This window comes from Podarcis tiliguerta, assembly GCF_965153285.1.
Source record: "Podarcis tiliguerta genome assembly, chromosome: 1".
Lineage (NCBI taxonomy): Eukaryota > Metazoa > Chordata > Lepidosauria > Squamata > Lacertidae > Podarcis > Podarcis tiliguerta.
Genome location: NC_139534.1, coordinates 52809376 through 52824783, shown reverse-complemented (window position 1 = coordinate 52824783; position 15408 = coordinate 52809376). Strand labels below are relative to the sequence as shown.

At 50.6% G+C, this 15408-nt stretch overlaps 1 protein-coding gene across 6 annotated transcripts; it reads right to left on the bottom strand.

Moving 5' to 3' along the window:
* Positions 1–624: 624 nt before the first annotated feature.
* On the bottom strand, positions 625–14777 carry TMEM198 (transmembrane protein 198). 6 transcript variants are annotated; one of them, XM_083429083.1, is made up of 5 exons: positions 14649–14777; positions 6199–6450; positions 4658–5233; positions 3670–3860; positions 625–2225 (listed from the first exon to the last, which is right to left on the bottom strand). In XM_083429083.1, the coding sequence occupies exons 2-5, from the start codon at positions 6359–6361 to the stop codon at positions 2079–2081; spliced, it is 1077 nt and encodes a 358-aa protein (XP_083285209.1). In that variant the 5' UTR covers positions 6362–6450; positions 14649–14777; the 3' UTR covers positions 625–2078. The 6 variants fall into 6 exon arrangements, with proteins under 6 accessions (XP_083285209.1, XP_083285208.1, XP_083285207.1 ...); XM_083429082.1 differs by having other exon boundaries at positions 14636–14755; XM_083429081.1 differs by lacking the exon at positions 14649–14777 and adding an exon at positions 14028–14545.
* Positions 14778–15408: the final 631 nt, after the last annotated feature.

Below are 15408 nucleotides of genomic sequence, written 5' to 3'. Positions count from 1 at the left end.
CACAGATGGGGGTGGATAGAAGGGATTGTCTGGGGTGTAACTAAAACTATGGTTTAACGTTTGCCTCCCTGCTCTGGAGCAACCTTCCCCAATAGAATGCTGTCCATGTTTTGGATGATAACTCTCATCAGTCCCAGCCAGCACAGCACAGGGAAAGGGCCTAGGGTCTATGTGCAGATGGGCTGAGGTTCAAGCTTTAGCATCCACAAGTAGGATTGGGAGAACTTCCTGCCTGAAACTCTGGAGAGCTGCTGCTAATTGGTGCAGACAGTACTGAGCTGGATGGACCAATTTTCTGCAAGTGGGATCTTTATGTTCCTCTGGTCTCTTTCCTCCAAACAAGGTTCTGCTCATGCCCCCCGACCACCACCATGTGCACAGACCCATTGTTTGCCATGCTACTGCCACGCAGAAAGAAGTGGTGGCTCAGGACCTCTTCTGGTTAAAGGTCTGATGCGCATGCTGCCTCAAGTTGTGGACCCCATTCCTCACCCTCATTCTCCCTCTGTGCCCAGTCCAGGCTTGCCTCATGCCCATGTCCAAGATCCAAGCTCATGCATGTGTGGTAGTGTTTGTGCCGCAGTCCAACGCTTGTGGCCCATTTCATTCATGGAGAGGCTGCTCTGAAAGGCTTTTTTTTTTTTACTTGCGCAGCCGCAGCCCGGCAGCGTTTGGCACATATACAAAGAGAAAGAGAGGACAAAACAAAGAAAAACGAGAGTGCAAGGTTTCTGTGGTGACAACAGTGGCGATTGGTGACAGAAACATGCAGTTTCTCCACGAAGGAGAGGCTTTTCTGAGCTGTGCTGGACCCTCCCTTGCCACCATCCTGAAACAGGTGGTGAATCTTCCCTGCTCCTGTCCCCTTAAAGAGGAGACACTGAGAGACTCACAGCCCCCACCTCCCACACGATAGATAACAAGGAGACAAGCTCCAAATGTGGGGGCCACCACACTTTGACAGGGTCCTGTGCAGGGGGACACTCCCACCCCAGCTCTTTGAGGCTAGGTAGGGTAAAAAAGGGTGACACCCATCCCCAGGCATGGGCCTGAAGGGAAAGATACGAAGACCGCAGGACCCTGTCCCCCCAACCCCGGGTCCAGCAGAGCTCTTCAGGCCCAACTCTTTGTCAATAATAAATTAATACAAATAACTGCAACAAGAATATGTACATGGATGTTCCCCCCAGTCCCAGTCCCCTGACTACCCTGACCCTCACTCCAAAATGAGGAACAGGGGGAAGGGGAAGTAGAAGGGGGGTATCAAAAAGGCTCATTGCCTGGATACCAGCCGAATGCCCCATACTTGCTCCAGCTCCACCTCACACACGCTCACACACTCACACTTGCACACTTCAACAGTTAGACAGCCCAGCCCAGGTGGCCCAGATGCCCACCCCTCCCTCCTCCCTTCCCTCCTTGAGTTGCCCATTCAAACAGTATGCCAGGCACTGGTATGGGCAAGGGGCCCGGGGCCCAGAGGACCCCATTTCCCTGAGCTGGCAGCCCCAGCCAGACTAGAGTGAACTGAGTCAAATCCTACCACTTGTGCCCTGAAAAAGTCCTTGCGGGGGTCAGTTCAGGCAAAGACAAAGCTCCAGGACAAGGAGTGGGTCCATCGTGTGGCAAGACAACAGCACAGGAACACCCCGTTGGCCCCTCCATCTATGAGTCACTCCAACAGTGGTGGGTGGGGAATGTTGACAGTTCCTTGTCATTTTCATGCAGGCGATTGGCTCTTTCCTTTTCACCCTTCACTGCATTCCGCAGTCCTGGCTCGGGTGGGTTAGCAACCAGGTCTCTCTTCAGCCCTTTGCCCCAAGCACCTGCTCATGTACGCTTTCCTTGCCCCTTGTTGCAGGGCAGCTTAGCTGGAGCCAGAGTTGCACTGGGGAGAATTCCGCATATCCTTGCAGTGTGAGAGAAACTGGGCTACAACTGCATGTCCAGGCCAGGTCTACGAATGCCAGCAAAGAGTATCTGCAAGTCCTCACGGGAACACAGGCGCTAGGCCACACAGCCTGACCTGCGTGACCGTGCGAGGGCAGCGTCCTTGTGACCTGGCAGGAGGTGCTGCACTATACCCGCATTGCAGGGCCAGAGCCCGTTGTCAGGGGCACGGTGGAGCCACAGTCATAGTCAATGTCAATGGCGGCATGAGCGTTGGCCAGGAGGCTGTTGAGAGAGGATCCCGTCTGCCGCTCCCGGAAGCTCTGTATGTAGCTCTACAAGGAGGAGGAAAGCAGAAGATGAGGGTGCTGCCTCCATCCCCCATCTGTGATTGAAACTTCCCTGTGTGGAAGGACTTGCCTGTGACTTGCTCCTGAGTGCTTTGGGCAGGTCCAGCCTCTTCCCATCTCAATTCCTGGGACAAGGCCCTTCCTAATGGCTGCCATATCACCCTCTCCTTGCAAGTAAACAAGAACCAGCTGTTCTTCCACACAATGCCTTGAGATGTAATAGGATTTATTTTGTCCCACATCTACTGGAAAGGGCTCATAGTGCTTCCTGGGGTAGGGGTAGGAGGAGCTTCTGGTCCTGCTGGAAATGACTGGTAGGGAGGCTGAGGTTTGCCTCTCTGTGCTGTGATCAGGAAAACTAAGGGCTGCAGTGAGGTGTGAACAGTAAAAGTGTGAACTGCAGATGTGCATTATTAGACAGATAATCTGCATATGTCCAGAAGCCACAGACAGCCATTCAATATTCTATGGTGCCTGTCCATAAAAGTTTAAGAACGCGTGTCTGCCATTCACACGTTCCATATTGGCCATACTGGGGCACTGTCAGAGCCCTGTTACCTTGCAATTTTGAACAGATCACAATACCTTAGTTTTCTATGAAGCTCAACACCCTAGTACAGGGAGGGTGTCACAACAGAGCACAGCTTGTCCCAGGCTATTTGTACTTGGGAAGACTTTGGGAATGAATTGATGAGAGACTTACTGGATGTAGGCATTGGCTGGCATAGTTAAGCATGTTCACTTTCATTTAAAGATCACCCTGTTCTTCTGCTATGTCATGAGAAATCACTGCCTTTCCCCCACATCAATTAGCAAAGCTCCCCAAGGACCACCAGACAACACTATTTGTACAAGGCAGAGAATCCTCCAGAACTTCCAGAGACACATGAAGAAAATGTTAAAGAGACACAGAGCTCTGCTTTTGGTTCCTAACTGAAACTGCCAAATGTAGAGCAAAAAGCAGAACTTGGACAAAGTTTCTCTACCCATCTTCCCTCTATATATGTTATGCCATGGTGTTCTTGTCTCGTACTGGGCTTCCTGCATATAGAGGCATTCAATGGGGGTGGGAGTGGCCAACACTGGAAGTCCCACCGAACTGTTTCCCTGCTCCTCTCTCTATGGGAATTCCATACAGATAGTCCGTATGAATGGGAAGCAAAGGGTGCAGAAGCCAGAGACACTTCTGTCCTATACAGATGGGTTTCTGAATGTGGGAAGCATGGCTATTAAGGGCTGGCTCTTAAGGCAGAAGTGTGTCACTGATGATCCAAAAGCAAAGGAAACAGCAGGAAAGCCTGGAGGAATAGAACTGGGAGCAAGTTGACTCCCATCAGTCTTTACCCCTAGGGAGCTGGATTCTTTGCAGTGTAATACATACAGTCCCACCACCCTAGCCCTGTGCAGGAGGGCACTGGCATTGACTCACTGGGGAGAGAACATCCCCATCAAATCGGCGCACAGGATTAGGCTTGCGACGGTAGGCAGGCTCCGGTGGGTGGGCCTTGTGTTGCACGTGGGGATGGGGATGTGGCCGCCTCTTCTTCTTCTTCTCCTTGCGCTCTTCTCGTTGCTTGATCCGCATCAGCTGAACACGGCGCTGCTGCCGACTGATAATCACTGGGGGGGGGGCAGGAGAGAGAAGAGAAGGGGGTGTGGTCAGAAGGGGTGGCCCAAGGTACCAAGCAGATGCCACTACTGGAATGCTTTGCTGTGGGATGAAGTGAAAGCCAAAAGCAGAGTTGGGATACCACCTCCCATAACCAGGTAAATCCATAATTGGCAGAGCCAACATGAAGTATTAGGTGTGGTGACTGGGAAATGCACCTGTAGCCTCAAGGTGCAAAGTTCCAAACCACTTTTATTCCAGGAAGCTGCCACTGAGATAAATGAGGTGCCAGCACATAGCAGCATTTGCTACCTAAGGGAGCTAGCCTCCTTTCACTACAGCAGGAATCTCAAGGTGGCTGAGCATGATTCATGCTTTTCATACAAGGCATCACCTGCTAACAGGCTTGTCGCAACTACTGTTTGGATGCAATATGTAGTAGTTTAGCCCTCAGAGAAAAGGTGTACCCTCTGGAATGTACCCTCTGTAACTCAGAATAAGGGTTCAAAGCATTAATTGGTTAATTTCTGCTAAATTCTTAACAACAGATAAAAAATAATCCTCAATTTAATTGTTAGGGGGCAGACTTGTGTGTCTTCTCCCCTCTCCCTCAGCCAAATTTGTGGAAAAGGGAACTTCAAGATGGCTCCCAGTTTATAACCACAGCTGGGACACAGCCTGTCTTCCTGGCTGAAATCACTAATGTTTTCCTTCTGGCAATAAGAACCACAGGCAAGTGAAGATGACAGTTCAAATTTTACGCCAATGTCCACTCCTCTTCCTACCCACCCCGCTGCACCGCACTCACCTTCTGTGTGGGAATATCCCTCTGCCGTGACTTTCCACTGCACCAGGACGCCCAACAATGCCAGGACTGGCCAAGTGCCCAAGATGACCCAGCTGTACCAGCAGATGGGCCGGGCGGGAGCTACCTTGACGCGCTCGTAGACGTACTGCAGCAGCAGGAAGAGCTCAACAAAGTAGTCGGCAGTGGCGGTCATGACGGCACTGCCAAAGACGGCGGTTGAGAGCGTGGTGAAGAGGCGCTGCCACTGCAAGGTGAGCACCGCACACAGCATGCCCACGCCGAGCAGCAAACCGATGGGGATCCAGACGGTAGGCGGGTGGTAGAACTGCTCCATCACCACCAGCGCAGCCACTGCCAGCAGCAGCCCCAGCAGCAGCCCGACCATGAAGAGCCCAACGCTGCGCACAAGCATGGTCACCAGCCCGCAGAGCACCCCGATGCCCAGCCCGATGCCCACGGAGGCCTCGACGCTCAGCTGGGTGTCCAGCACCCGCTCTTTGTAGCACAACATGAAGATGATCACGGAGCCAAACATCAGTCCTGTCAGGAACATCACCGCCTTGAAGCATCGGTACCCTGAGGAAAGGAAGAAATGGATGCTAGCAGCTGTTGCTGCAGTCAGGAACACAGGACGGGTCGCCCATCTGTTTGGTTGAGCAGGGCAGGCTATCCACATTCCTTTGAGCCACCTGCACTGAAAATCCTGGCCTCTGACTTAGGAGGCTCATGCAGAATACCTACGCAATGTCCTACACTTACACACAGAGAAAGATATTCTGTGCTTATATCACAAAGGCTGGGGAGTCCTAATATCCAGGGCTTCAAAGAGCATTCTGCCTTACATGAGCATTCACCACACTCCCAACTGTTCTGTGTAATGCATAAGTGGATGCACAGCAGTGTCTCAGGGAAAGCCAGTGCTAGCTTTTTCTCCTGGGACGCTGATGCGGTCAGCAAAGGAGCCCCGTTATGCAGTCTGGAAAACTAATGCTAGTTCCTGTAAGTCACATGGACTGGCAAGGACCCATACAGGCTAAAGCACCCACTTGGGTGTCTTCTGTAGAATCAAAAGCATTAACACAGCTCTCTGCTGTTGGAACAGCTTGGAACTACATTAGGTTTATTTATTTTTCCCCATATCAAACTGTTAGCATATTGCATATCAAAATTATAATGATTAAAATACAAATCAACCCCCTCCCTTGTTTAGTGCATTAGGTGTTGAATGGGGAGGGCTAATAGAGCAAGCTAGCAGTAAGCTACAAAAACTGGGAACCTGCCTTTTCCATCCCCCTAGCAGCCTCATCCTAAACATGCATATTAAAAAATGCCCCCATAGTTTTGAGTGCAAGCTCAAGCGTGAGTCCCACTTCATGCCTGTTGCAGACATACTGTGACACAGGGTTGGCTTTGAGTGGAATGGGCTCCGTGGGCCTCATAAGGGCACTGAGTTCATTGATCTCCTTTGCCCCCATGCCTCAGCTCAAACTGTCCTCCGGGCACCTAGGACAGCACACAGACCCACCCAAACCCTTTCTCACCAAAGAAGCAGTAGATGATCCCAAAGAGGCAGCACATGGCGCAGACCACCGAGGGTACCACTTGGTAGCGCCGCTCAATCTCCTCCTCACAGCTGTATGTCCGGTCTTGGTTTGGCACGTGCGGCAGCAGCGGGAAACGCAGGGTCTGTACTGTTGACGTCATGGCTCTTCAGGGTCTCTTGGGGCAATGTCAGGCTCCCCACTCCCTCCCCGTCACCTGCGGGGGATGCTGTCTCATGGCATTGCTTCCATCTGTGGAGAGAGAGAGAGAGAGATTGAGGGTGGATGGGACAAAAAAGGTGAGACCTGAAGGCATAATGTATTCCGCACTCTGCAGGGCTGTTCCACTCATTAAGAAACAACTCCCACTTTTCTGGAGGCTGCAATGAGGGTTTTAAAAAAAGTGACGAGATTAGAGATGGGAACACCCGCTAACTCCCTGGGCCCCAAGCCAAGTCCAACTAGTCATTCCTGGCAGGCAAAAAGATGGTTTCAGTGTTGGCAATATATTATGCAAGGGGCAGAGCAGGCCAAGCATCCTAGCTGGGCCTCTAGGATTCCCGTTGATCTTTCTCCACCTCTGTCCCAGGAGTACCAATCTCACTGAGTCACCCCAGCCTCAGCCTGCCAGGGGGCTTAGCAGCATATTCCATGTCGGAATGGAAGCAGAGCTATGCTGGGAGGAAGAGGAGGGCACTGAGCAAGGGATGGGACAACAACAACTTTCCAAAATGGAAAAGCGGGGTGGCGGGGGGGGGGGAGAAATGTGGCTATAAAGAGAATCGCCACCGTATGGTTTCCACAGCAACCGAGCAAAGAACAGATGATACTTTTAGCAACGCACATGCTCCCCCACTTCCAACACTCACCCCCACCCCACCCCACCTTCTTCCTCAAAGAACCTGTGGGGTAGGAGAATGAGTCACCAAAGAGGGAGATGTAGCAGTTCGGGAAAGCATCTGCCAGAGATTTGAGTTTCATTAACCCTGTGTGCACACTGGCTGGCTGAGAGCAGCTCTGAAGACAAAGGAGGACTGGTTAGTCGGCTGAAGCATCTTCCTTCTTCTTTACCTCTGATGTTCAGCCTTGGAAAGCAGCTGCAAGTGCGGATTAGAGAGTCCCTGAGTGCTGTTGTAAGCTAGAGCACTGTCCGCACCCCAACCCCTCCCCATTTCCTCATTTCTGGTGGATTGCAGGCTGGAAGGCACAACAGAGAAAAGCCTTTTGTGTTAGTTCTCCCTTGCTCACACATGCTCAGATCCGTCCAGCCCGAACCAAGCCCTCCCCACTCCAGCAGCCCCCAAGTAAGAAAGGACAGGACACTCTAATGATGCATCTGGGGTTGGAGGTGGGGTGTTTCTGAACCCACTTCCAGGCAGGTGAGGTTTTTGGAAATATTGTAGTTAATGTTTAGGGAAGTTTTTAATATTTAATGCTTTATTGTTTTTAACACTCGATTGGGAGCCGCCCAGAGTGGCTGGGGAAACTCAGCCAGATGGGTGGGGTATAAATAAATTATTATTATTATTATTATTATTATTACTACTACTACTACTAATGTCCCCTTTCACACCCTAGCACAGAAGAGCTGTGTTTGCAGGGTAGGGGCTCAGTGGCATGGGGATGGGTGAGGAGACTTTAAGAAAGCGTGGCTGGAGACATGTAGCCCACAAGCAGGTCAGGAGCCTGGGAAATCTCATCCCAACGTGCGCGCGTCCCCCTCCCCGCCGCCTCTGTCTGCCTGCATGTCTGTCTGGCTGCCATTCCTCCCTCCCCGCTGACGCCAGCACCAATGGCCGCTAGTACTGAAATCATGCTGCCTACGGATTGGTGCACTCTCTGTTGCTAAGGAAAACAAGTCATTTTCCCATTGGATGCTGAGAAATTACCAAACGCCGGCCTTCTCCTCGGCTATATCTTTTTCGCTTTGTTTCAGCAACTCGGCTTTTTCCTCACGAAGCCCCGCCCGCTCTTGGAATGTGGCTTTACTTCTCTCTCACGCCCCCCCTTAATTCTCTTCAGTTTTTATCCCACCTGCAACCCCCCCCCCCAAAGCCGTGTGCCAATGGCCCTTATTCCAAATATGTGTCCGCCCTGCTGGCTCCCCAGACACTTGATAGCCCTCAAACATCCCCTGAAACCCACACATTACAATTGGCAGAGATAAAAAGGGGCTATCATGCACACACTATTAGTGCAACCACAGACACAACTTGTGTCACAGAAGGACAGAACAGCTCATCCTAGTGCCACTTGCTTCCCACTCCCAAGTGGCTCCTGGCTTGGCAGGAGCTGGTCACCCTTGTGACATGGAACGGCCTGCCATCAAGTTTGGGAGCTACAGATCCAGAAAAAGCACTGCCTGAGGAGGACTGTGCTAACCCAGTTCTTATTCTTAGGAGGATCTAAGGTTTACTTCATTCAAACAACAACAACAACATATAGAATATTTGGTGTCAGCAAGTAAATCTTCTAGGTATGTGGGTTACACTAAGAACTTTGGACTTTCCCCCTCCACAGCTCAACACACAAAGACAAAGCAACTTCAATTTCTGTTGTCACCTCAAGTCAAAGCTGCCCACTGTATGGAGAACATAGTTCATCATTTGCCAATGGAAGCTTTACTGCGGTAGGCATGTAACCATTTGACAAGCTGGTCATCCATAACGTCCTGCCATAGGCTTTAGAAGGTTATTAGACAGATCCATGGAGGATATCAGTGGCTTCTGGCTTCGTGTTGTGTCTCCAGTGTAGGAGACAATATGCCTTTGAATCCCAGTCACTGGGAATCACAAGTGGGGAAGGTACTATTGCAACCAGCTCCTGTTTGTGGACTTTCCATGGGCATCTGATCAGCCACTGTGAGAACAGGATGCTAGACCAGATGGGCCACTGACCTGATCCAGCGGGACTCTTCTTATGTTCTTATGCTATCAGTGAAGACAATTCCCCCCACATCCATTCCCTGTCAGAAATCTAGGGAAGCAATGGGAATAATGGACCCTTCTCACTACCTGGTAGAAGATCACAGATGACTGGCAAGGTAAATTGTTACACAGCCATATGTATTCCCCCTGTATCATCACTATCTGGTTGATCATCGCCTCATGATCTGCACATCAGTGAATCATGTCACACAGTATTCAGACAAGCTGGATCAAGAGATGCAAAGTAAGTACTGTATATCATTCGCAGGGAAGTGATAATCAAAACTATCAGAAAGTTGCTTTCCCACTTGTCTCTGCAGAAAACAGAGGGCTGCCTGACAGCAGTAAAATGGGCAAGATTAAGGCAGGCTCTTAACAAATGCAGAGTTAATAGCCACACATTGGGATTTAAATTAGAGGTGTGCTGGGCTCATTCCCAACATCTTCAGAATACCAGGTGCCATGTAGGATTTTCCATCAAGTAACATCAGTGGGAAACTGACTGATCTGGAGGGGGGTTGATATACACCCACCTGCCATACAATCAGGAATGGTCCATGATAAACATTGTAACTGAGCCAGGTAATCCAGGCATCCTGGATGGAGTAATACCCACAACTGTGGCCAATGTAGTTCCTCCTACAAGCTTCTGTAGCCTATGTCATTAAAAACAGCTTCTAAATATAATTGAAAATGTAAGACCATAAGACATATGGCGGATTAAACCAAAGCTCCATCTACAGTATCCCAGCATCCTGTGGCCAGCCAATGCCTCTTAGAAGCCCCAAAGCAGAACTGGAGGGCAACAGCCCTTTCCTGTTGTTTATTCCTAGCATTTAAGAATGTAAGAGCGGTCCTGCTGGATCAGACCTTAGGCCCATCAAGTACAGCATCCAGATGCCCCAGGGAAGCCTGCAAGCAGTACCTGAGTACAACAGTGCCCTCTCTATTTGTGCTCCCTGGTGACATATTCAGAGGCATACTGCCTCCAACAGCGGAGGAAGATCATAGCCATTATGGCTATACCCCACTGATAGCCTTATCCTCCATGAATTTGTCTAATCTTTTAAAGAGTGTTCAGAGGTATGCTGCCACTGAACATGTAAGCTGGTTTGGGGAAAGTGGGAGCAAAATGCTTGGTCTGTGTACATAGTTTATGCCAGGATCTCTTGTTGAACACTTTGCTCCTGGATTGGAATTCTGGTCCACTCTAATGAGTGTTTACTTAGAAATCCCATTTAATTCAAGGAAGTGCACATGGAATGGCAACTTTAAAATCAATAAAGTATTGCCGCCATGTGGGTCTCAGAGCAAAAAATTGCTACTAAATGCAAAGTAGAATCATAGAATTATAGAGCTGGAAAGGGATTCCTGAGAATCATCTAGTCCAATTCTAACTAACTTTTTGTTGGTATAGCAATATGCAAGGCATTGAACTAGTCATATCTGTATAACATGTAAGCTTGCATAATTGAAGCTTGGTGAACCTCAAAATCCTCCACATTTCTACCATAACAAGATTCAATCAAAAGAAATCACTCACCTAGTTTATATCTCTGAAAATCACACAGATCCATGGAGCTGACACAAACAAACTGTCATGCTCTTGTTCCCAAACAGCAACATTTGGCATCATGCCAGCAACTATCTGCCAAAATCATTCCAAACCTAAGTGTGGAAAATCCAGCCCTTAACAGTTTATCTCTAGGCAAGCTCCAATTTGTTTTTCTCTGTGGCACAGTCTTTCCAGCTCTCTCCCCCCCACTCCGCACCAAATCCCTGCCAGTTATTCTAATCTCCCTCTTTCCACGTGGTCCTGTTGCCTAGGGAGGAAGAAAGGCCAATGCAGTTCACAGCTAGCTAATGCCTGCTATGGGCCCAGAAGTAGCTCTGATACAGACACAGATACCTGTTCTGTAAGGAGGGGCTCTCAATCTGTAAACCCTGTTAAGAAGTGTGTATCTGAACAAACAAGGTTCTGCCCAGGCTGACAACAGGTACCACAGCCTGTGACCTTTCCTCTCCTCTGTGGGAGCAGGGAAACTCAAACCTTGATACTTTTTCGTGTTTAATATATTTGAGTGTTGCTCCCCACCCCCAAGGCAGCTAGAGGAGAATCATGACCCTGCTATGGGTTCCAGGCCAACTGGCTCAACTGCAGTCCAGGAATTGGAGGAATCCTCTTCCACAGTGATTGAGGGCAAGAGTGCCCACTTTCCCACAGGCTCTCTTCACGTGTGCCTACACAACCCTTTCGCCCTCAACTAGAGCAAGGAGACTGACCTTTTATACAAATGTAATCTTGATTATTTCATAGGGAAGAGGAATAGGGAGGCAGAGGAACTTTCTTTATACCACTTCCTGGAAACCTGATTGGAGTATGTCTGGGATTGTCCTGGAAACCAGACCACTCCACAAAGGAGCTGTGCCCAATACTGCAATCCTAGGTTCTCTCAGCAAGGGAGATGATAAGAAAAGGTTGTGACAATGTAGATTCTGCATGTGAAGTTTTAGGAAAGAAAGACAGGTCTAGACCAACAGAAGACACTACGAGGAAGGCATGAGAGCATGTTGCGGATTCTTACTTAGTAGGAGTGGGGTAAGGATAGTTGTGAAAGGACTAGGAAGACACGGCCTCACCTTTTGCTGCAGGATGCAGAAACATGAATAACCAAGCTGTTCCTATTTTAGGGGAAAGTGCCAGGGCACGATGTTATGCCAGGAACTTTTCTTCTGGGCTAGGGTTAGGCACACCTACTCTGATAGGATCTGTGTGCAATATGGAAGGGAATCCTTGGCACCTTATCCTCTTCCTGCCACTGGGATTACTGTGACAGCTTGCTGAAAAGCTCCTAATGAGAGAATCCTATTAACCTGGGAGTAACCCAGGGGAGTGGCAGTACTTTGAGGAGAATCTGCAGGACAGGGCCCTGTCCTTCAGGTACTCCTAGTTGCACTAGTTGTGCTCTAAGGAAACACTGTGCAGAGTTTTCACAGAGGTGGCAAGAAGGTATTTATATTATGTTCTAGGAATGTTTTTTTTTTTAAAAAAAAGATTTTGTAACACTTGTATTGGAAAGCACCCAATACAAAAGTCAGCTGCAAGCATTACACACATATAAACACACACTACCCAGAGCCTGTGGGCTGCACCTAAGAATTTTTGACTCCAGAGAAGGACTAGCTCAGGATCTTCCTGTCTATGCTCCTCTCAGTGGCCGACTGGAGGGCCCTAGCATAGGATAGCTGTTTTGTCCCTGTGGCTAGTGTGTCTGAAGGATATCAAGCATGGGGCAGGTTCAAAGGAGAAATGCACTTTACTGGGGCATAGCCAGGTTGCAAGAACCTGATGCTTTCCTGTTCCGTGCAAATCTCACATGACCATACCATAGCCTCTCTTCACATTGCCTGGCTCCATGCAGTGCCAGCCCTCTACTGCAATCTGGTTGACAGACTCTATCCCATTCCATAGCAAGACACGCTGACCTTTTCTATTCCCAAGCACAAAGTTTGCCCATCCAATCTTGGACTTGCAGGTGTTTCTGGAAAGGGTTCCTTATTTTGTTTTGCAAGTATTGAGTATGATGAAAACCCATTCCCTATGTTGACTGCTATCAATTCAAATGGAAAGCAGAACTGGAAAATGTGATGCTGCAGTGATAGCTCTAAATTAGCCACACTCACACCCCTCTCTAGGAAGCACAACTTTTCTGAAGTAGTTCCTGTGTTGGCATTATGGTGGCTGCTGTAGATTAGCTCCACCAGCCTGCATTCCATCTCCCCCCTCTGCCTGCCTGACACATACTGTACCTGGCTTTGTTCATCCATTTACAACTCAGCCTGCTCCATCTACTTATCAGCTTGTTCCTGCCACTAGCACAAGCTGGACCAGGTTTCATTCTTGTTTGGGACTGGCAGATCCTATAAGGGAAGCTGCAGAGTTGCTAGGATACAGAGCTGCAAAGACTTCTGGGGAGCCCGCCAGACTCCCTTTGTTTGGAAAGAGGGGGTCCCCAGGGGATCCTGGGCTGGTGGACCCAGAGATGCCTACAGATAGCTATCTTGACTTAGGATACAATGGTTCTCTTTTTGAAGCGGGAGGATTGTTTTCATCTAGCCAATCGAGGATTTTGCTTCTGTTTCTTTTAAACTCAGCCTTTGTTGACATAGGTTTATGCTAATTAATAACTAGAAATAGAAGGCTGGGCTTTTATTGTTCTCCCTGCGGAGAACCACATCTAAGCAACACAAGCCAGAAGAAGTAGGGGCTTCAGGCAGACACACTTTTTGGAACTACCCTTCCAGCGGGGTGAGGGAAGGCTGATAATCCCTGAGCCTGGCAAAGTGTGATGTGTGGCTCACCGCAGCCCTGGACGGGCGAAGCCTGTTGGGTATGTGTGGGGGACAGTCTGGAATAGCACCCGTCCGCTACCCGCTTCGTGCGCATCTCTCCCCTGGCTCGGCGGCCTTCAGGGCTGCTTTAGCATGGCTGCGCGGGTGACGGGCGTCCACGTGAACTCAACCCCGCTGCCTCTCCAACTTCTTCCCACTGCCTGCTGCCCCCGGGCAGGAGAGACAGCGAGGCACGGCCATCCATGGCTTTCCTCTCGCTGGCATTTACCCAGCGCTGCCGAGGCGCCCAGCTCGCTCTTTGTGCGCTTCCCAGTCATTCAGCGCCGCCTTTTTTTCTTTCCTTCTCCAACAATCCCGTTCATTTAATGCTCCGCGATCGAGTCCTCCTTCCCTTTTCCCAGCCAAGCGGCGGTGGCGGCGACCGTCTCTCTCTCTCTCCCTCTTTCCTTCCGTCTCCCTTTCTCCTCCGGCAAGGGGCGCTGCAAAGGAGCAGCAGACCCAGCCAGCAACCCTCTCCCTCTCCTCTTCCCCGCGGCGGTTCCCCCCTACCTGCTCGGCCCGGCCTCGAACCCGGCCCGCCAGAGCCCGCCCGGCTCGGCCCGGTGCTGAGGGACAGCTCCGCGTGACGTCAGCGCCCAGGTCCTCTCCCTCGGCTGCCCCCCCCCCCCCCCGCTCCTCCGCCGCTCCTCGCGCGCGCGGCGGCCGAGAAAGGCTGCCTGGAGCGGATGCAGCCAGGCGCGCGCCACGGACACAACAAATAGGCTGCTGCTGCCGCCGCCGCTGCTTCTTCCTTCCGTTCCCCTTCCAGCTCCTCCCTCGCCGTCCGCCCCCAACCCTCCTCATCCCCCGCGCCGCTTAGGGCCTGGAGCGCGCGGCGGTGGTAGCGGGGGCTCCGCACAGGCGAGCATGTGTCACACAGGCACGCACACCCGCAGAGCCTCCTCCGCGGGATCCTGTCCGCTCACGGAGCACTTGTTAGGCATTCATCCCGCCCCCCCCCCCCCGCTTCCAGTGCGTTGCGTCGGCGGGCCCTTGGCGCTTCCCTATTGTCATGGCACTGCATCAATCGCCGCCTTGGTGGATCTCTCTACCCCTCCCCCGCTCCCCGCCTCGCGCTCCGATTTTGGTTTCCTCCCCGCCCCCGCGCTCCGCACTACCTGCGATCCTTACTATGTTGTGCACCACCACTGTGCAAGCCCGCTTGCCGGACAGCCTACGCTGGCTCCTTCGCCATATGGCACCTTGTGAGACTGTCCACTTCTGCCCCGCCCCCAACTGCATTGCTCCAGCGGCTTCGTCGGTCTACCTCTGGCTGGATTGCAACTATTGTTTGCATCGCTCCCCGCTCCAGTGCAGTGAATTTCCCAGCCCTGCTGTAATGTAAAAACAAAAAAACACTCCATTTAGAAAAAAGAATTCTTTTGTCTTAGTTTTTTTTTGTCTAGGAAAAGCAGAGACACACCATGTAAACAATGTTTTATGTGCTGAGACACCCCAGTCTCGGGTGAATGCAGCCCCACCACCTTGGAGCCTCTGCCTTGGCTTGCCTGAGGACTGATGTTCTCCTAAGGCCATGCCCCCTCATCAGCCCTGCTCTGTGCCCCCCTCCAGCATTATTGGTTTGAATGGGTAGTTGAACTCTGTCTGATAATGCCTCTTTGTGTGTGGTTCTACACTCGCTTGGTTGTTTGGAAGAGGGAAAGATGGGGGTCGGGGTGTGTAGAAACATCTCACATTTGCTTTTTTGGAATGTACCCTGCTGGAGAAAGGTAAGAATCACTTCCATTGCTCCATCCACTTTTGTCTGTGGGCCGGCATTCTGGCTGTTCTTTCTGTTATTTGTTAAATTTGTATCCTGGAATTCGTCCCAAAGGAGCCCAGGGCAGCAAACACTTCAGTAATAACAATACAACTGAATACATTTTAAAAC

Excerpts from the sequence above, each read along its gene's own strand:
- TMEM198 (XM_083429083.1), bottom strand. The coding sequence starts at position 6,361 with ATGACGTCAACAGTACAGACCCTGCGTTTCCCGCTGCTGCCGCACGTG. Across the intron at positions 5,234-6,198 it reads GATCATCTACTGCTTCTTTG|GGTACCGATGCTTCAAGGCG; the intron begins GTGAGAAAGGGT and ends TCCTTTCCTCAG. Across the intron at positions 2,226-3,669 it reads ATGGGGATGTTCTCTCCCCA|AGCTACATACAGAGCTTCCG; the intron begins GTGAGTCAATGC and ends TCCTCCTTGTAG.